Source organism: Nicotiana tomentosiformis, chromosome 5 (assembly GCF_000390325.3).
Source record: "Nicotiana tomentosiformis chromosome 5, ASM39032v3, whole genome shotgun sequence".
Taxonomy (NCBI): domain Eukaryota; kingdom Viridiplantae; phylum Streptophyta; class Magnoliopsida; order Solanales; family Solanaceae; genus Nicotiana; species Nicotiana tomentosiformis.
This window is the reverse complement of record NC_090816.1, coordinates 2,068,223-2,089,218: the sequence shown is the minus strand read 5'-3', so window position 1 is coordinate 2,089,218 and position 20,996 is coordinate 2,068,223. Positions and strand designations below refer to the sequence as shown.

The 20,996-nt window shown below is 32.6% G+C and overlaps 2 protein-coding genes across 2 annotated transcripts; one reads left to right on the top strand and one right to left on the bottom strand.

Annotated features, from left to right (window-relative positions):
* Positions 1 to 7,603: 7,603 nt before the first annotated feature.
* Positions 7,604 to 10,945, top strand: LOC104112651 (uncharacterized). The gene is made up of 3 exons (XM_009622633.4): positions 7,604 to 7,766; positions 9,940 to 10,022; positions 10,739 to 10,945. Exons 1-3 carry the CDS (start codon positions 7,688 to 7,690, stop codon positions 10,772 to 10,774), a joined length of 198 nt encoding a protein of 65 aa, XP_009620928.1. The 5' UTR covers positions 7,604 to 7,687; the 3' UTR covers positions 10,775 to 10,945.
* Positions 10,946 to 12,572: 1,627 nt separating this feature from the next.
* LOC104112652 (uncharacterized protein At4g00950) lies at positions 12,573 to 16,713 on the bottom strand. Its single transcript, XM_009622636.4, has 2 exons — positions 16,174 to 16,713; positions 12,573 to 12,650 (listed from the first exon to the last, which is right to left on the bottom strand). The coding sequence occupies exons 1-2, from the start codon at positions 16,711 to 16,713 to the stop codon at positions 12,573 to 12,575; spliced, it is 618 nt and encodes a 205-aa protein (XP_009620931.1).
* Positions 16,714 to 20,996: the final 4,283 nt, after the last annotated feature.

Genomic DNA, 20,996 nt, shown 5'->3' with positions numbered 1-20,996 from the left:
AGGTCATCCCGAGTAGAGGCAGCTTCAAGTACCTTGGTTCAATTATCCAGGGAGGGAGGGGAGATCACCGAGGATGTTACACACCGTATTGAGGTAGGATGGATGAAGTAGAGGTTAGCATCTGGAGTCCTGTGTGACAAGAGAGTGCCACCGATACTCAAAGGTAAGTTCTATAAAGCGGTGGTTAGACCGGCCATGATATATGGGGCTGAGTGTTGGCTCGTTAAGAACTCACATATCGAGAAGATGAAAGTAGCATAAATGAGGATGTTGCGGTGGATGTGTGGGCATACTAGGATAGATAAGATTAGGAATGATGTTATTCGGGAAAAGGTGCACGTGGCTCCCATTGATGACAAGATACGGAAAGCGAGACTTAGATGGTTCGGACATATTCAAAGGAGAAGCCCAGATGTTCCGGTACAGAGTTGTGAGCGGCTGGTTGTGGAGGGCACGAGAAGAGGTAGAGGTCGGCCTAAGAAGTATTGGGGAGGGGTGATCAGACAGGATATGGCGAGGCTCCAGATTTTTGAGGACATGACACTTGATAGGAAGATGTGGAGGTCGAGTATTAGAGTTGTAGGTTAGGAGGTAGTCGAGTCGTGCCTTACTTCTTACCATTGTGGGACTAGCCATGTAGGGTTTTTGTCTAAAATAGCTTATGGCAATGTTGTGTCTTACTATTTCATTTTTCAGTGCATGTCCTATTTACTAGCTATCGCTTTTGCTTTGCATCTTTCTTCTAGATTTCATGGTATTCCTATTTTTCTTATGATTGCTGTGGTGATACTAATATTTACTAATATTGTCTCCCTTTGCTTTGCATCTTTCTTCTGAATTTCATGGTGTTCTTATTTTTCCTATGATTGTTGTTGTGATACTAATATTGTCTCCTTTTTGTCCTTTTGTCTTTTTGTTATTTTTGAGTCGAGGGTCTTTCGGAAACAACCTCTCTACTCCTTCGGGATAGGGGTAAGGTCTGCGTATACACTACCCTCTCCAGACCCCATTAGTTAAATTTTACTGGGTTGTTGTTGTTGTCTACCAATTCATCCTTATTGCTATAAATTTTTATGCTTCCAATTTGACTCTTAATATTATACAATAATCGATTTTTTTCTATTCTCCCCCTCCCCTCCCCCCAATGTTAGAATTCTTACATATTTAAATATTACAAAATTTTAAATATTTAAAAATAATTAAATAAAAATTATGTCTAGTATGAAAGTAATTATTCTACCCTTTGAAGATAGATTCTTATTGAACAAAATTATAACTATTAACTATGTTTAAAACTTGGAATAATCTAACTACGTACAGTTTGAATTCGTTTTCGATCTAGTCTTGGGATTCTTCTTCTTGTTTGCTCTCATTACTTAACATTATCAAATAAGTTCTTATTTTTCATCTTTTTATCTTTATTCTTCCATCTTTTAATTTGTTCTTGTCGTGGTAATAAGTTTTATATGAGGATGCACGATATTTAAAATTTCTTTAAAAAAACTTCTTGTTGCTAGTAAATACCATTATTTTTTTGTATTGCTGATTTTATTAATTATTCAGTTGAATGTTCAGAATTCAAAAAGTTTTAAAAAAATAGTATCTTAATTGTTTTTTAACAACAATGGGTAATTTGTAAATATTGAAGATAAGAAATAGGCAATCTAACCAATGTTAATCTACAATAAATTATTTAATATATAGAAAAATAATTAGGAATAATTTATTGAAATTACTGAAAAATAAAATAAAAATAATATAGATGCACTATACGTTGGATGCTCTCTAAAAAGGTAAAATACTCCTTACATAAGAAGGCCATTATTTTTAAATTTTCAAGGGGATTATTTTGCCATTAAATTGAATATTTTGTACAATTACTTAATTTACCTTGGAATTCCAATGCACTAAACGTTAGGCAAGATATTTATATGAATAAATTGGTATTTTCTTTGAAATCCCTAAATATTAGGAAGACTTACTTTATTCAAATAAGAAAAGTGTTAATGGTCAAAATTTTAGTTAATTTTAAAGTCCTAAATTTTAGGAAAATAATTAAATGACTACTTTGTCCAATATGAAATCTATCTTTAAAGGGGTAAAAAAAGTCGAACGACATTTCGCTAAGGGCCTTCGTGCTTTTAGTGTGGTGCGCGCGTTGCGCGTGTACCTATGTTAGTGAGTATACAACTTTTTAAGAAATCGTATAAATACTATTAAATAAAAAATATATACATTCCTAAAAATTATGAACATTTTTCCTATTTAGCTAGCTCGATAAATGAAGTAATATGACTTATTGTGATTGTATTCCCGCCAACTACGTATCGAAGTTATCTGACTATCATCTTTAATTTTCTCTCTCATGAATTATAGTCATGTTATGAGAGAAAAAGAATTTGGTCATGTTACATTATTTAAATAAGAACGTAAAATTTCGATTGTGTTTTAAATCCTAAATATCTAAACTTCCAACATATTTTAAAAGAAGAAGGATTCAAAAGATAAAAAGTTGATGGATGTTTCAATTTTGAATCTTTGTATTTAACTATTACATTTGTTTCCATTCACCAAATGGGGTTAGGCAAAATATGGACCGGTACGAGGCAAGACACTCGTGAAATACTCTTGGACTTACGTGTGAGCTCCTTCCTATCTTGTGAAGCTTACGCTCAAGCGCTCGACATATACTTGGTATGTGCCCAATGCCTTACACACGGGCTCGTCACACAATTCGTGTGCTACTTTGTGTAATTAGCTTTGTAGATCATAAAAAATTCATTATCAATCTTTTGACTTGTCAAAAACTCTCTTAATTAATTGTATTTCAGAAATTGAAAACAGTAATATTACGTCATGAAAGTAAATTTGATAGAACCTCTCGTCTAGAACTTCTTCATGTTATAATTTTTGTTAGGTCTTCACTATTGAATTCTTTATAATATTTTCTTCAAATCTTGATTTTTTATTTTATTTCATTTGAAAATATTTTTTTCACATTTGTATGTGATGAAACTTATTAATTAATAGTTAGTGTTTAGTGAATAACAACTTATAAATATTTATATCCATTAATGTTCTTTTACTTATAAATATTTATATCCATTAATGTTCTTTTAGTAGGGATTAGAGTATTGAATTATTTTTTAATTTATTAATAGCTTATTGGAAGCATATAATGCTAAATTTGAGGGGAAAAAAGGGAGGAGGAAAAAGGGAGAAGGAAAAAAAATAGGGAGGAAGAAATTGAGAGAAATTTATTTTCTTCTTCTAGGATAAGGAAATTTCTATTCGTGTCATTCTTTATTCGTCTTTCTTTCGAAAAAATCAGCAGTTTCACTGCCCAAAAACAACCCTTAAACCTCCATAGAACAGCCCTTTTAATACCAAAACCTACCATCCAAACCCAGTCGAAACAGTGAGGTTTTTAGTTGAGGTCGCCGACGAGTTTCGATGCTCCGTTTGAGGTATTGCGTGCGGTCTGAATGTGTTTAAGATTCAAAGCTGTAAAACCGTAAAGTTTCAGATTCAACTTTTGAGGTCCACTCCTTATCTTGTTTTGATTAACGATATGAGTTATTTTTTTCTTTTTCTTTTGGTGTTCTTTGGTGTTCATTTATATCTTGAATGAATGAAATTATTTTCTGTTAAGCATGCTGCCAAATTTTGAGCTTCCTCTTTGTATATTTATCTTAGTTCATTAGCATGTTCTCGTAAAGAGTAAAATGCACAATATGTCTAAAACGTGTAATAAATAAGATAATTATGCTAAGTATTAATTGTTAAGCGACCGTACTAAAATCACAGAATTCGGGAGTGCCTCACACCTTCTCCCGGGTTAACAAAATTTCTTACCCGATCTTATGTATTCGCGGACCATAAATAGAGTCAATTTTCTTGATTTTGGATTTTAAAATAAATCGGTGACTTGGGACACCATAATAATTATCCCAAGTGGCGACTCTGAATTAAATAAATAATCTCATTTCGAATAATGTCACTTTAATTGGAAAAATTCCCTACCTCTACCCATCGAAAAAAAGGAGGTGTGACACAAATAAAGAAAACTCTAATATAGAAAATTTTGTTGATTTAAAAGTCCTAAATATTAGGAAAATAATTAAATAACTATTGTCCTAAATATTAGAAAAATAACTAAAGGACTATTTTGTCCAATGTGAGATCTATTTTTAAAGGGTAAAAAAGGCGAACGATATTTCACTAAAGGTCTTCGTGCTTTTTATATAGTACTAGTCTCTATGTTCGCGCGATGCACGAAATATCTTACCAAAAATATTAAACATTCAACTACATATGTATGGTAGTTAATGAAGTTTTAACATATATTAAGACAGTATGAGATACCATGTATAAGGATTGACCTATACTTGTGCATGATTCAAATTTTGTACTCGTTGTAACCTACAATCTTTATTTTAGTTGGATTGAATGATTAACTCAAACCTCTAATCACTTCTCTTCTAATAAGTATGAAGTAAAGCTTTCTATGTTAAAAGAAAAGCAAGCTTTATGTGATAAAATCTAATAATTTCAGTCGTGTTATCTAAAAAGATATAGAAACATGAACTCAAGCAAATTTACACTACAAAAGAGAAATCTGAATTACTGAAGGAATTCATGATTCGGGCAGAAACCTAATATTTAGATAGGCAAATAATCATAGAATATCCTTTTAGCCTTGTTAAGTGCGGCACTGGTTTTTGAGCAATGGGAAGTTTAAAGTACATCTATTTTATTCGATGAAAAATATTTTATATGAGAAATAAAATGTGTAATTAAAATAATATAACTATTTTTTGTAATATTCTTATCTGGAGTCAACCTTGCAAAATCTTATAACCAGGGTGCTGACCTACACAAAGACAACATAACATTAATAACCATTTAGAAAAGAACTAAACAAACGATTAAATGGACAAAACCAAAAGAATAAAACAAAGAACACCACCTTCGGGTGGTATCTAATACATAAAAAACTAAACACAATCAACATAAAAATTAAAGCAAGAAGGAAATCAAAAATTACAAATCAATTCTATTTTTCTAAGTTGATCTCCAAAGAGATAAGCACTCCCTTCCATATCTTATTTTTCCCTATTAAAGATAAAAACTGTAAAATAACATAAAACATTAATTCCTTAATATACCTCAATTTATCCAAAAGAAATAAAAATATTTTCAATTTTGTACTCCAACATTCCAAGAATGTGTGCCGCTTGATGTGGTTGCAAGAACGTCCATGGGTCTATCTGCATTATAGAAAAGACCAACACCAAAAAACTAATAATTAATAGATTAAAGGTAGTCGAAACAATGCTTGATTACCAGCAATGATGCAATCGTCTCTGTATCTATATAAATTTGCAAATATAAGAAGGTTGAAAAAATTATTAACTTTCGTGCTATATAATTTGATGGAATAATATATGTTGATTTCGTTAGAGTTCTTAGGGTCCATGTTCTCTTTAATCAGAAGTTGCATCGATGTAGGACCTATTCTAATTAAATTATAACTTAGTATTTCCTTACCATTTTCAAACTACACAATTTGTATCACCAAGTGAATTAATAAGAAAGATTCCTTGGTCTTGTTCAGCCGTGTAAGACAAGGGTTAGTTTGATGTGGCGGTGATTAGCAGTCCACGAATTATACCCGATATCAATTTTGTAGGGTTAGCCATATGTTTAATTTTAATCGAAAAAGAATTCTACTATTGGATAATTTACAATTACATCCTTAAATTATATAAATATTTATGAGCAATAAAGTCGATCAATGTTACGGGTATATTTTAGTCGTTCGACATTTAGCATGAAATATTTATGCTTTTATAATAATATATATAGATACTAGTCTTTAGGATACGCGCGTTGCGCTTGTATCTCGTATTAATAAATATAAACTTTAAAAGAATTACATAAATTTTAAATTGAAAATTATTTATGAGTTATTGTAAAAGAAATCTAAAAAAAAGGTATAAGTTTTTTAAAATAATAATTATTGTATCCTATTTATCTAATTACTCAATTTAGGAAGAAATTTTGCACTACGTATCTTCATATAAATATGCAGTATTATGAGTGTGCTTTTATTTTAGAACTCATATAGTACATATTTAACTACAATTTTAATATACTTTTACTTATGTAAGGTACCTAACTTTCGTAAAAGTTCAAATATTTACATTAGTGCTCAATTTGATGTGTTTATTCCATTGAAGTGGTAGAATCTAAATAGAATTTAAATTTTTAATATTATTTCCTATCTAATTTTGATTAGGAAGGATTCAATCAATAAAATTTAGTTGATTTCAAAGTGCTAAGAATTAGGAAAATAATTAAATATTCTTAGAAAAATAATAAAATAATTATTTTGTTTAGAGTTAAAATTATTATTAATGGGTTAAAAAGGCGAACGACATTTCGCTAAGAGACTTCGTAATTTTAATATAATGCTAGTTTTAGGATACGTGATTTGCGCGTGTACCCCATATCTATAAGTATACCATTTTAAAACCTATATAAATATCTTTAAGTTATGTATACTTAAACGTGCAATTGTTAAATGTCGTTTCAAAAATATTTCTAAATTTCGATGCTGAGTTAAAAGAGTATTAATAGTATATGCTAATTTAGTATTTATTAGCACACTTCGTTACCTTTGCAAACACGGAATCTACAATTACATGCCTTTGCAAAATTGTCCATAAAATCTTAGATAATTTTAAAGTTTTAAATATTTAAGCAAGCAATTTGTAATTTTAATTTTTTAGAAATTAGGAATTTGTACATAAATAAAATAATTAGAAATATTTAATTGCCAATAAACTTTAGCTAACCTAACTCCTAAATAGAGGTTGTTTTTTCAAAACAATTAGAGATGTAAAATGCATAGTTCTTGCATTACAATTTTCAAAACCATAATAAGAGTTTAAAAAGAAAAGATGTTTCATTAAACAACTATTGAAAAAGAGCCAAAATTCGGTCTCTTTTTACTATTGGAGACGTAAGTTTGTGCATATCACAATGCTAGATTATACATTTCATATTTCAAAATCCTAAATATTAAAAAATTTATCATGAAAAAGTATTATGGTTATATTACTGTCGAGTTAAGGAAATGGTTTATACAAGGTAAAGTTATAGTGAAAATTAAAGTCCTAAATATTAGAAATTCTTACATAGTTTAAACAAGGAAAGATTTAATAATAAAATATTTTAATTAATTTTGAAGTACTAAATATTAAAAAAATAATCTAATTACTATTTTGTCCAATATAAATTCTATTTTTCAAGGGTAAAAAAGGCGAACGATATTTCGCTAAGGGGTTTCGTGCTTTTAATATAGTATAAATATAGATATAGATAGATAGATAGATAGATAGATAGATAGATAGATTAATGGTACAGAATTATACACCTATAATACATAAATTATGTATATATTATACTTCCATTGATTATTTTTAGTTTAAGCGATTGAATAGACGGATATTTGGGTTAACAAAAGAATATGGGCCAAGTTTCAATATTATGGGCCGGGTCATAATTTTGACATAATTAAGATCACATCACTAGAATCCAACCCGTTTCCGAAAATCTTCTTCAGGCATTTGATCTCAGGAATTGAGAGCCTAAAAAGGAAAGTAATCGAAGAGGAAGAAAGATGCCGGTAATGGAGAAATTGAAAATGTTCGTAGTCCAAGAGCCTGTTGTAGCTGCTTCTTGTCTCATCGCGGGTTTCGGTAACCATCTAATATCTTAAAATGTTATATTTTGCTCTTTAATTTAGAAGAATCTCGCTTTTCTGCTAAATAGCTATTTCAATAGTGTAATTTAGCTAAAGTTTTTTTTTTTTCCTTTTAAATTTAGTTGTCCTTTTCGTTTTTCCGGCTGACTGATTCTTTTTAGATTCGACCTTTACTGATATGCATGGATTTAATTCAAATTTAGGCTTATAATTTATTTAGTTCAATCGCATTTGGATATCAATCAATTTATTATGAATTTGAATTTTCCTAAAGGCGTACCACTGTGAAGAAGCAAACAATAAAGCATTGGTTCGGGCTCACTCGGCTTGAACTCAATTATATTGTAATAAAGCTTAGCTATTAGGCTCGGCTATACTGTAATAAGCTCGGCTGGGTTTGACTCGATGCTCGGCCTTACATGCTGTGAATCTACTGGTGCATTTGGTATTGTCTATCAGCTGCATATAGAGAGTAGTTAAGAGTGTGTGTGTGAGTCCTAGAGAGACATGAACATTAGTAGAGAAAATGCATGCCTTGATCTATCTTAGCCAGAGGCGGATCTAGTATTTAAACTCTATGGGTTCAACTTTTAAGGTTTTTAGCATTGAACCCATTATAGTTAAAAAGTTATGGGTTCATATCTATTATTTTTTGTAATTTAATGAATTTTTGCACATAAATTTATGCTACGCGTCGAAAATATCGGGTTCAGACGAACCCGGTACCAAAGGGCTGGATCCGCCCCCTGATCTTAACTGTGAATAGTGTACAATTTCTGACTCTTAGCATCTTATTTATACTGATATGTGTAATTATCAACCAAGAAAAAGGAATACACACGCTTTGTGCGTGCGTGCATCAAGCATCTAAATCCAGAGTACACCAATTATAGGTCGAGGGGTTCTCTGCATGTGTTATGATAGATAAGGGGTTGTTTTTGGGGGGTGGGTGGGGGTGGGGGGTGGGGGCAGTAGTTATTCAGATTATCTTGTCTCATATTTTGGACGACTTCCAATCCAAAATAGAAATGATCAAATGATTCATCCAGTAAACAATTTCCATCAAGTGCAATGTTTTCGATAATTTCGGTTTTGTTTGAGGCTGGAGTTGATCTTAACATATGCTGACCTAGTGGATTTAAAAGCCAGTGTTACTGTGACAAGAGATTGGAGAAGTGTGTCTGTGTAACTATTGAGCCATTTATCTTGCATTAGAGTTTATTACATAAATCCCTCTGTTTTCAGTTGTCTCCTCTACCACAGAGATATTGGCTGCATACACAATAGACTCCATATTTTGCTCTCTCGGGGAGCCTCGATCCTGTTGGTGTCAGTAGTGCTTAGTGGATTATTTTCTTGTGTGGCGCAGGCTATTAGGTCAAGCCTTACATGGGAAGTTTTGGAGAGTTCTGATGTGTGACGTCATATGTTACTCATGTGTTTTCACCATATCACTCAACTTTTTTTCTTTTATCTGAATCTTGGGCTTGTTTCGATTCCTCTCCCATATAAGCTTTGGGTTTCGGCAAATTGACGTTTAAATCCATTAAAACAAGTCCCTCAAGCATTGGATTTAAACGTCAATCCATTAACAGGCGCTTCAATGTTGTCATCAAGGCTCTAAGACATACTTTTCCTGCTAACGAGCATAATCCGGAAGAGGCGACACTAAACAATTGATATTTCTTCTTCAATTTCTTTGTCCATATATTTGGTATTCATGCTTATATATATTAATCTTGGACTACACATACATATTTGTAGTTTTTCTCCATTTGCGCCTTCTTCATTAAAGCCCACGCTTTATTTGCGCTTTGCGCTTAAAGCCCCAACAAGACCTTAGAGTTTTTTTGCGCTTTTCGCCTTTGATAACACTGATCTTAGTTTACATCACCCAGTGTCAAACCCAACCCATTCCTGGGGAGGCAATGCATATGACCTTGTTGCGCTGGAGTCTAACATGCTTAGTGATGGTTGATTCCTTATGACCTATTCAAGAAGTTGGTCAATAGGGATGATAAATGGGTGAAGCTAATTAGATACTGTTGAAGTGCAGGTTTGATATTGTCTTTGAAATGCACCTTTCCTCGTCTTTGCCTCCTGAATTTTGCTTTAACTTTTGTCTGTGAATTAGTTGGTCTTACATTTCTTGTATTGTCAACTTTCAGGCCTTTTCCTTCCTGCAGTCGTAAGGCCAATGCTTGATTCTTTTGAATCATCAAAACAAATCCCTCAACCTGCTCTAAGTGATGTGAGTTAATCTGTTCCTACTGGTTCAAGTGCAACTCTCCTGGTTATTTCCTCTCTTTTTTCTCAATTTCGTTGTCAGTTTCAGCTTGTTAGATATTGTATTTCAGTTTATGTCCCTCTTGGTGACGCATAATGGTTGTAATCTTATTTGATGGGTAACAAAGACATAATGGGTGTAATCTTTTATGCAGTAAGGCAATTTGTAACAGGCTATGCTAGTCTCTACATGCTATAAGGATCTAGTGGTTGCTAAAAATCATGTCTTTCATTTTTTGTTTTTCTTTTGAATGGCCTTCATTCTATAGGGGTAAGGCTGCGTATATCTTACCCTCCCCAGACCCCACTTGTGGGAAACTGGGTTTGTTGTTGTTGTTGTTGGCCTTCATTCTGTAGTTTTTTCTTTTTTGCCACTCTAAGCGGTAATTTTAAATTTGAGTTGTAAACTGCTAGGACTGATAGGCGGCGTATGTCAATCTACCATCTCCTACTAGATAGTTTGTATCTCTTTGGTCAATAGAATAGACCTCTTGAGTTAGCCGGATATAACATTCCAAAGGCTGAGAAAGGATTATGACGGTGAAGTATGTGGAATCTATTTAAGGATCGCGTCTGGATTTCTAAAGATCCCTTAATTACCCTCCAATTCATTAGTTTAAGTAGAAGATGAGGCGTCTACTTTATACTTGAACAGAAATCTTCCCTTTCCATGTTTTGCAGGTGGTTGCTGGTGTGTCTGGTAAAAAACAAGGATAACCTGCCGGTCAGGTTTGTATTGCAAGTGTTAGCTACACCTCTCTTTGTTCATTCTGATAAAAAATGGAAATAAGATCTTCATTTGTGTAAAGATTTTGTATTCGAGCTCGTTTGAATGAGAAATTGCCTTCACTAATTACCCAGTCAATGCATGTAAGAGGCTTTTCACTATTTGAGTTGCTTGTATTTATTCTCTTTCTCCGGGAATTCGGCTCGTGCAAGTAGGGATGAGCATAATACAGATCGAATCGAAAAAATCGGCCGAACCGAAAATTTCAGTTTATTCGGTTTCGGTTTATTCGGTCGGTTTGCGGTTTATAGTTTTAAAAATTTCGATATTCGGTTCGGTGATCGGTTTTAACGGTTCGGTTTTCGGTTAAACCGGAAAACCGAATTTTTTTACAAGTTTTTTACTTAGTCCCTTACCGTGTTACTCTTTCTTAGCCTTAAAGCCCAAAACTAATTCAGAAGCCTAAGCCTCCTACAGATTATTCACAGTCCAACTGATACTCTTCTCCTTCTGTGCTGGAACTTGCTCTTCGCGAGCTAACGTGTAAGTTCCCCACTTCCCCTTTCTTTTTTGTCCTCAGTTAGCAAAATCTTTCTCATTACGGCCGATTTCATTTTCAATTCATCTCAGTTCGACAATTCCTTGCATTTAATATCATTTTATTTAACGTATCCCTAAAATCTGAATTAGTCCAGATGGATTTTTGAGTTAATATAATTGAACATGATAACTATTATTTCTTGTACTTAACTATTTTTTTTGGGTCTACGAAAAGTAAATTTGGAATTTGCGTGTGATTGTTAGAATGTTATATTTTAAATTAGGTATATTGTCGCACCCAAGGGTTGTGGCCTAGTGGTCAATGAAGTGGGTGAAAACTATGAGGTCTCAGGTTCAAATCCCAACGGAGGCAAATATTAGGTGATTTCTTCCTATCTATCCAAGCCTTGGTGGATAGAGTTACCTGATATTTATTGCTGGTGGGAGGTAACAGGTATCTCGTGGAATTAGTCGAGGTGCGCGCAAGCTGCCCGGACACCACGGTTTATCAAAAACAAAATAATTACGTATATTGTCTCGCATTAGGAGAAAACGTATTGTGTAGGCATCTGTAGTAGCTTCTATGTATCAATCTCTTTACTTATATTTGATCGAATAAGCTTAATCAAGAATCCGGTTACTATTTTTCTCCATGATATTATTTAAGTTTGAAAACTAACAAAGTTTTGAACTGTTATTTAGTAATAGGATAAAGTTGAAACAAGGCAAGAGCTCGAAATTGTGCACCTTAACTCTTAAAACATGAATAAGAGCATGTTTGGATGGGCTTGTTTTAAGTGACTTTTAAGCCATAAGTTAGGAATTTTAGTTTTTGGCTTATTTTTGTCATTTTAGCTTAAAAACAAGTGCTTAAAAAAACTTTTTTACTTTATCCAAACACTACAAAATGACTTAAAAGTTATTTTGGCTTAAAAGCACTTAAAATAAATCAATCCAAACGAGCTCTAAATCGAACCGAACCGAAGTTATTATGCTTCGGTTTTGATTATTAAAATCACAAACCGAATAAACCGAACCGAAATTCTACCGAACCGACTGATGCCCACCCCCTATTATTTCGACTTTAAGTTGAAATATAATTTGCAAATACCATTGATTGTACTTGAAATATACTCTGCAAATAGCATCGATCGTACTTGAAATATAATTTACAAGGATTCTAGTAATACTAGACGAACATCAACTAACAAGTTTCCATAAGATCAAAATGACTGTTCGTGTTGAAAGTTACGAGAAGTGCACTTCCTTCTTTGATTTGCTATTCTTCCTTGGTATGACTTGCTTGAAACCCTCGTATATGGCTGCCTGTGTAATTTTGTCGATAAGAATGAAGTTCAAAAAGGAAAACAAAATAAAACAGAACAAAAGGCGAACCATATGCCTACTACGGTCAAACCTCTATATAACAACCTCGTTTGTTCTGAATATTTTTGGATGTTATAGCGAAGTGTTGTTAAAGAGGACATATATTATAACATAAACATAAAAATTGGTTCCGAAAAAGCTTGACTTTTATAGTGAAGTATTATATAGGAATGTTATAGAGATGTGTGACTGTAAAACATTTCAGTCCAGATCTCTCAGCGATGCTTACTTTATAATGGGTATTTAGAAGAAGGAAAAAAACATGTTTTTGTAAATGTTGATGGAATAGTAGTGCCGTCAAATTTAGCCCAAGCCCAAATGACCTGCCCAACTCGTTTAAGGTTGGGCTGATTGTTGACCCGCCCATTTATTAAATTTAGTCCATCTTGACACAACCCATTCTCAACCCGTTTAAAGTTGGATTGATATTTAGTCCAAATTGATCCATGAGTAGTTTGCCAAAATATTTTAGAAATAATTTATCTTCTTGGTTTGATATGTTATATATGATTATGATAGCAAAAGAAAAAAAAAAATCTTATTTAGTAATTATACAATTCATAAGAAAACAATACATATTAACTAAAGCTTGGTAAGAGTTGAACGGGTTGGACTATAACCCAAATTTTAGCCCATCTTGACTCAACTCATGTATATAAGCTCAAGTAACTTTTGGGCGGGTCATTTGACCCGTCCATTTATTAACTCAACCCGTTTTGACCCGTTCAAAATTGGCTCAACCCGTCCATTTGACACCTCTATGAAATATCATTCAAGAGGTATGACCTAGTGGTTAATGGAGTGAGTTATGAACCATGAAATTTTTGGTTCGAATCTTAATCTAGACAAAAATATTAGGTGATTTTTCTTTATCTTTCAAAACAGAAAAGCTGGCGAAAAAGTATAGAGTGGGCGTCTCTCACCTTCCATTTTAATATTGTTGGTAGAAAGTAGAAACCCACTGATATGGAATTAGTCGAGGTCAGAGACCATACCGTTTCAATGATCCAACTCAATACATCGCGCATATGATTTCTGACAGAACATAGATTTCAATGGTAATGTGTAGAAATGTTAGACAGAATATGCAAAGAAGTTGGTGCTTTTTTTTTTCTTTTTTCTTTTTTACCTTTTAAGTATTTGAAACTAGTGAGTCGCAAGTTTGACTAATCTAGGTTCGCACTAAACTAAAGGAAGTAACTTCGTTAGTCTGACTAATCTAGTTTCGCACTAAATTAAGAGGACTAACTTGGTAAATTGCTTTCTTTAAAAAGGTTCTCCATTCATAGGATTTGATGTCGAAACATCTTTTTAAGAATAAATGATTTCTGACCGATCCACCACACCACTCGATTGTAGGCACATATTCGGGGAAAGTGCACAAACAACCATTCTTAGTGCTCCTGTTTAGGGATTAGTCACTATCATTACTTGTTTTGTCCTGAAAAATTGAACTAAAATCTTAATTTTCAGGACAATTTAGGACATTTATATCTCGAAAAATTGAACTGATAAATTAAAATTCAGGACACATTAACTAATTCCTAAATAACAGCCCTTTAGAGTGGCTATTTGGTATCATTTCTCTCACATATTCCCATCATTATCAAAATATCAAAATATCTTCCTTATGGATAGAAATTGAGCAACCTATATGTGAAAACAACACCTATCTTTCCACCCTATTCATGCTTATAAATTGATAAAGACAATCTTGATATATTTTTTTAAACCCCTCCCGAAATAGAAGAATCTATAGTGTTTACACACTTCTCCTCCAGCGTGATTCGAATTCGGACCTAACGGTCGTGGGTGGAGGTGCTTTTACCAACTGAGCAGGCCTCACTTGTCGACAATCTTGATATGTATATGCATATAGCCTTGGCTAAAAGGGAAGAGTAGGTTAGCTCTTAGCTCCATAGCCATCTTCTTCAATTCAACCGCCCCATATTATTAGGCAGTCTTACCCATGTGCTTATATTTATGTACCTACCGCAATTTGTTGAAAGTTTGATAGTTTGGGCTATTGATAACAAACAAAATAAATGTAAATAAAGGTTGAGAGTATTGATCAATTTGACCTGTCAAAACTTTCGGTTAATAAAGTGTAACCTAACATATGCTATTACTAAATTAAGAATAAGCAATAGATTAAATTTCTTAGCTAAAAACTAAAATGAAAAACGAAATATACGGAGAAAGAAAATCTTTTTTTAACAATTTGTAACAAACTTATTTTAGAAGTGATCTTGCGTTAAGAAGGTATATACCTTGACTATATTCATATTGATTTGACTAAGTTGGTTGAGTCAAGACCTGTAGGACCAAGTTACCTATTAAACACCCTTTTATCCTACATTCCTACTTACACTTTCCATCTATTTAGAATCTTATTATGATTCAAGTACTATTTGTCAATCGAGTTTAAGTTTTATGTACGAATAATAAAAAATATTTGTAAGTTGACCTACCATTTCAATAGTGTACAAAATATTTACGTTGTCAGTAATATAAATTACATTAGGGAAAAAAATCGACAAATCGCATTAAACCGATAATCTGAGTTAAACCGGAAAAAAAAAAATCTTATATGGTTTGATTTGGTATGGTATTGGAAAAAAAACCCGACGATAATTGGTTTACTTAGGTTTAACTAAAAAATTCAAACCGAAACCAAACCAAACCGACAATACATTTATACAATTTTTGAAAATATTTTATTCATATAAATATTTATTGTAATGTAATTGTTAAATATTTCTTGAACTTTTTCACAGTTCTATCTTTTAATATATTATTTCAAATTTGGACTTAACATTCTTGAATGGTTCAATAAGTTATATAGTTCACAAAAGTGGTAACTCTAATAAAGTCAAATCAATACTAATGCTAACAAAATAAATTCAATTCAACACTAAAAATGATAATATCGTTGGATATCTATTCTTAGTTTTGCATTTTTATAACAAAATGCATAAATTAGTTTATCTTTTTCTTTAGTGCTTAGTCATGTAATTAATAGTACTTATTAGATGTACTTATTTTAGCATGACTTATATAGTACTTTTAGATTATGTTCTTTTTTATGGCTTACTAATTAATAATATTTTTTATGCGATTTTATTATCTTTGTTAATGAATATTTTAGTAAAATGATATAACCCATCTCATATTATTGTGTTATTTTCTTAAAAATAATCCGACTTTGTTGGTTTGATTTGGTTTATAGAGTAAAAAAACCCGATATCATTAGTTTGGTTTGGTAATTAAAAAATTCGAATCAACCCGACCTATGTAATCCTAACTTACATCCTATCTTTTTCTATAAAATTGAAATACGAATAATATAACAACAACAAACCCAATGTAAACCAAATAGGAATAATAAAGTGAAGAATATCATCTTGTGAAGTGTAGAAGAGATAAGAGAGTGAAAACTGTGAAATGGAATTGTAAAACTTACCCATATATGAGACCTGCTAGAGAGATTGGATAAGCTTCCATTTTTTCTAAAACTTGCCATTCTTGCACTGGAACTTCTGCCTTTATTATCACAATTACCATTACCAGAATCTGTTGAATCAATAGAGCATAAAAATACAGAAGAACTTGTACTATCATCAGCAGTATTACCCTTACGTTTAACATTAATCTTCTGCCACCAATTTCCTTGTAAATTATTTTTCAAGAACCTAAAGGAAGAAGAGGAAAACTTAGGCTTATTAATATTGATATTATAAGGTCCATCAAATACAGTATTGGGTGATGGTGTTTTAATAGAGTCTAGATAAAGTCTTGGGGGAGGTTCTAAGAATTTAGGTTTAATATTGAAAGTGGAATTTGGAAGATTAGGTTTGCCAGGTTCTTGTTCCCATTGAAAAGGAACAGAAGCTAAGGTGTGAAGTGGTGAATTTGGCATTTCTTTATGTTTTTGTGACTGTTTTGCTGGTACTGAAAACTCAAGAAGCTTTGGTACTCTAGAACTTGGCTCCTCTGACCCCATGGCTGTGGATTCTTTGGTGGTTTTTTGAGATGGGGTAATATATATAGTTTGAAGATGGAGAAAGAGAGTTTTTTCAAGAGATAAAAGGGAGGTTTTTTCTTATTTTTGTTGGTAGGAGAGCCGAGTTTTTGACGTAATTGGTAAAGTTGTTGTCATGTGATCAATAGATCATGGGTTCGAGCCGTGAAAATAACCTCCTGCAGAAATTGTAAGGCTGCATACAATAGACTCTTGTGGTCCGGCCCTTCCCCGTACCCCGCACATACCTGTAGCGTGTCGTGCTGTTTTTATTTTTAGCGAGGAAGGAGGAAAGACCATAAGAAGATGTGTGTGATGGATGAGATTTCTTTACTTGTTTTTAGAGTTTTCGGGTTCAAACTTTAGAAATAAAAAAAAGAATCTAGTAAAAAAACATTTTCCTCTTTAATAACCTTATGCAGCAGAAATATGAATTAGTCCGATCAATAAATACTAAAACTTGATGATTAAAAATAGAAAAAAGAAAAGGAAAGAAAGGAGCAAAGGGTGAGGAAAAGACTAACGACTTTCAAAAGTATAAAAAATATGATATGCACTCATTGATTATCTGCTCCTTTTATTATTACTCAGCTGATTTGATAAGGATAAATTATCCTCCTGTTAGTCCAATGTTTTTAATGTGGAATAAATCGAACAGCATAAGAAATTACGACACATAGGTTAAGTGCCAAATCTTTCAAAATGGATAATGAGTACCAATAGTGATTTTAAATTATTACGTAGTAGTTTATTGTATGCATTGTTTTTGTCTTGTTGTGAAACAAAACTTCTCTAACACTTGATTAGAGCTCGTACCACTGCCAATTCTTTGTTACATACCCTCCATCCTAACTTGGTAGTTCTAAATAGGGGTGGCAAGTGGATCGGGCTCGGTCCTAAGTGAGCTTTACGGGCCCGATCTTAAGTGGGCTGGTCCTATGCGGTTCGGTTCTAAACGGTCCTGGGTTTCGCGGGCTTATTGCTGGAACCGGCTCGGGACAGCGACCACGAACTAACGGTCCCGGATTAAGTGGGCCGACCCCGGGTCTAAACGGGCCCAACAGAAACTTTATATTTTTAATTTTTTTTTTAATAGAAGTTAGAGAAAAAAATAGTAATAAAGATATATAAGCTATATTTGATTTATATACTATATATACATCTTAAAATATATATATACTATATTATATATACATAGTATACATCTTAAAATATACTATATATACATCTTAAGATATACTATATATATATATAGTATAGTATAGTAGATCTTAAGATATGACTTATAAACTATGTATATATATATATTATAGTATATATATATATATATATATATATATATATATATATATATATATATATATATATATATGTATATCGAATATAGCTTATATATCTTATGAGATGTATATATAGTATAGACTATAGTATAGTATAAATATAAGCTTATATATATATATATATATACACACACTATAGTCTATACTATATTATACTATAAGTGTAGCTTAAGATATATAAAAAGACAAAAATATTGTAAAGAGATATCCAAATCAATGCGTTATATTTTTATTATAGCATTAAAAATCATGGCAATATCTTTCTTAGTCTTCCTCCCCCTATGGAATGAGCACAACAAGGTGCTAATACCACCATTGAGAAGAAAAAGAAACTAATCAAGATGTGCCAAAATACAAGTTACATATTAATTTACATGGTATCTCTTACAAATTTCATAAATCCTTCAAGGTCCGGAGGAATTTCCGTTGGTGGCGGCGAAAATGAAGCTTGGTCATCACCGCTTCCAGGCGAAGCATCATCCTCCGCAAGTTCAGCTAGCATTTCTTCGTAAGCTTCGTCTACCTCTAGTTGTGATTCAGCAAGTCCAAAATTTCTTCTTTCCGAATGGATCCAATCTCTGAAAAGTACTGATTTTTTCAAGCTCTCCCTCATAGACACTCTATAATCACCGAGTTGAAATCTTGCTTGACTGAAAGCGCTCTCTGATGCCACTGTTGAAGCTTGAATAGTTAAAATATCTCGGGCCATCCTTGAAAGAATCGGAAAGTATTTTTCTTTGTCCTTCCACCATTCCAAAATATTAAAGGAGCCGTCGGGATTCACTTCCTCAATTCCCTGTGACAAATAAACTTCAAGCTCATTTAGTTGTGAAAAATCACTAGTACTAGAACCTTGAGAACCCCTAAACCCTGCCGAAGCACTAAGTGCTCTTACTCCCGCAGTTCTTTTAGATGATTGAGAACTAGAAGAAGAAGGAGTTGGAACATTTGGTTTAGCATGATCTAATGCAACTTGATAAGCATTATAAATAGTTTGAACATTTATTTTAATTGAGGCTATTGCGTTCGGAAGTTTAGACAACTCCTTATTTTCAAGTGCTAAACCATTATAAACAGTTTCATACCAAAATTGAGGACCTCCTAATTTTATAGTAGGATTTAACAATGCAGCAATACCATAAATAGGAGGAATAGGGAAAAAATATTTTTTAAATTTTTTTCTCATGGAATCAATAGCAAGTTGATAAATTTCCCCACCCTTTGAAAAATGATCAAACAAATTTGCAAGTTCATAAACTAAACAGTTAGAAATAGTAGGATAATATTGCCCAGAAAATTCATTTGTAGCAATATAAAATTTTTTTAAAAAATCTACAAGTATTTTAACATTAGCCCAATCTGCATTTATAAGGTGCTCATCATCATCACTTACATGAGCATTAAACGTTGAGTTTATGGGTTTCTATATTCATATGCAACAACTAAACTTTCATACATGTAATTCCATTTAGTTGGACAAGGTTTAGGAACCTTTCTTTCTCTTAGGCCAAATTCATCGCATCTTTTAAAATATTCTCTAAGTCTACTACTACGGTTTGAATAAAAAAGGTAATTAAGAGCCATTTTAACCTTCCACAATTAAATGGTAAATATGACAAATACATCTAACATAAAAAATGTTACTAAATACAGGACTTAGTATAGTGGTAAGCAAGGCTACAACATTTGTGTTACTAGTAGCATTATCCATTGAAACTGACATTATTTTATCACTAATGCAAAAATATCTACAAATATCCACAATCGTGCTAGAAATAAACTGCCATGTGTGACGTGAATTAATTATTCTATAAGCAATAATGCGCTTTTGCATTATCTAATGCTCATCAATCCAATGACTGGTAACAGTAAGGTAATCATAGTCATTACCACTTCTACCAATATCAGTTGTAATAGCAAGACGGCAATTTATATGAGTAAATAAATAGCGCAAATATTGTTCATATTCATGTTTATATTTATAAATATCACTCTTTACGGTTGTGCGATGAAAACCTTTATAAGTAGGATTATAAATTTTTCTAATATAATGCACAAAGTGGGGTTAGAAGGAAAACTATAGGGTAAGCACATAACAGTGACCATTTTTGCCAATTCTTCCCGATCTTTTTTTGGATCATAATATAAAATACCACCGGTAACAGTGTTAATTCCCGATTAAAATTGATTTGACCCGGTACTAAGGTCAGCCTGACTAGGTGCACTTGTCCCCTCAGCCAAAGTTTTCATACGAAAATATCTAGCTTTATCTTGAGGGTGTAGCAATATGTGTCTAGTCAAACTTTCCGTCCCCCCTCCCCCGACTTCCAACCCCCCCCCGACTTCCAACATATTGAAAAACTAACTCTTTGTCACAAGTTTTACACTTAGCCCTATTTTTTTCTCTTAGTTGAGTAAAAAATTACCAAACAAGAGATGTTTCTGCCCGTTTAGAAGGTTGTCTAGAAAAAGTAGGGGCACTAATAGGAGGGTCAGACGGGGGATCATCTAGATTATTATTAGTTGGGTTAACTTCAGGAGCAAGACTAGTGGGTGTATCATCATCCGGTTGCGTTTCATCAAAATCTATTTCTTCATCATCATTTTCATCAATAGTTAGATTACCATAAAGAGCATTCATATATTCATGGTTTAATTGTTCACCGGGTGTAATATTATGGCAAAATTGACTCTCAGTAAATTGTAATAAACTATTATCGCTATCAAGAATAGGAGGTGTAGGACGGGTAACATGTTTGGGTCGGGGAGCCTGGGAAAGTGGAGGAGGAACATATTGGCCACTAGATTCACCACTCTTCGATTTTCTCTTATTTTTACTAAACATATTTTTTAAGGAATCAGCCATCTTAATTATTCAAGCAAAGTAAATAAAACAAACAAAATTATAATATTAAAACTTAGGAG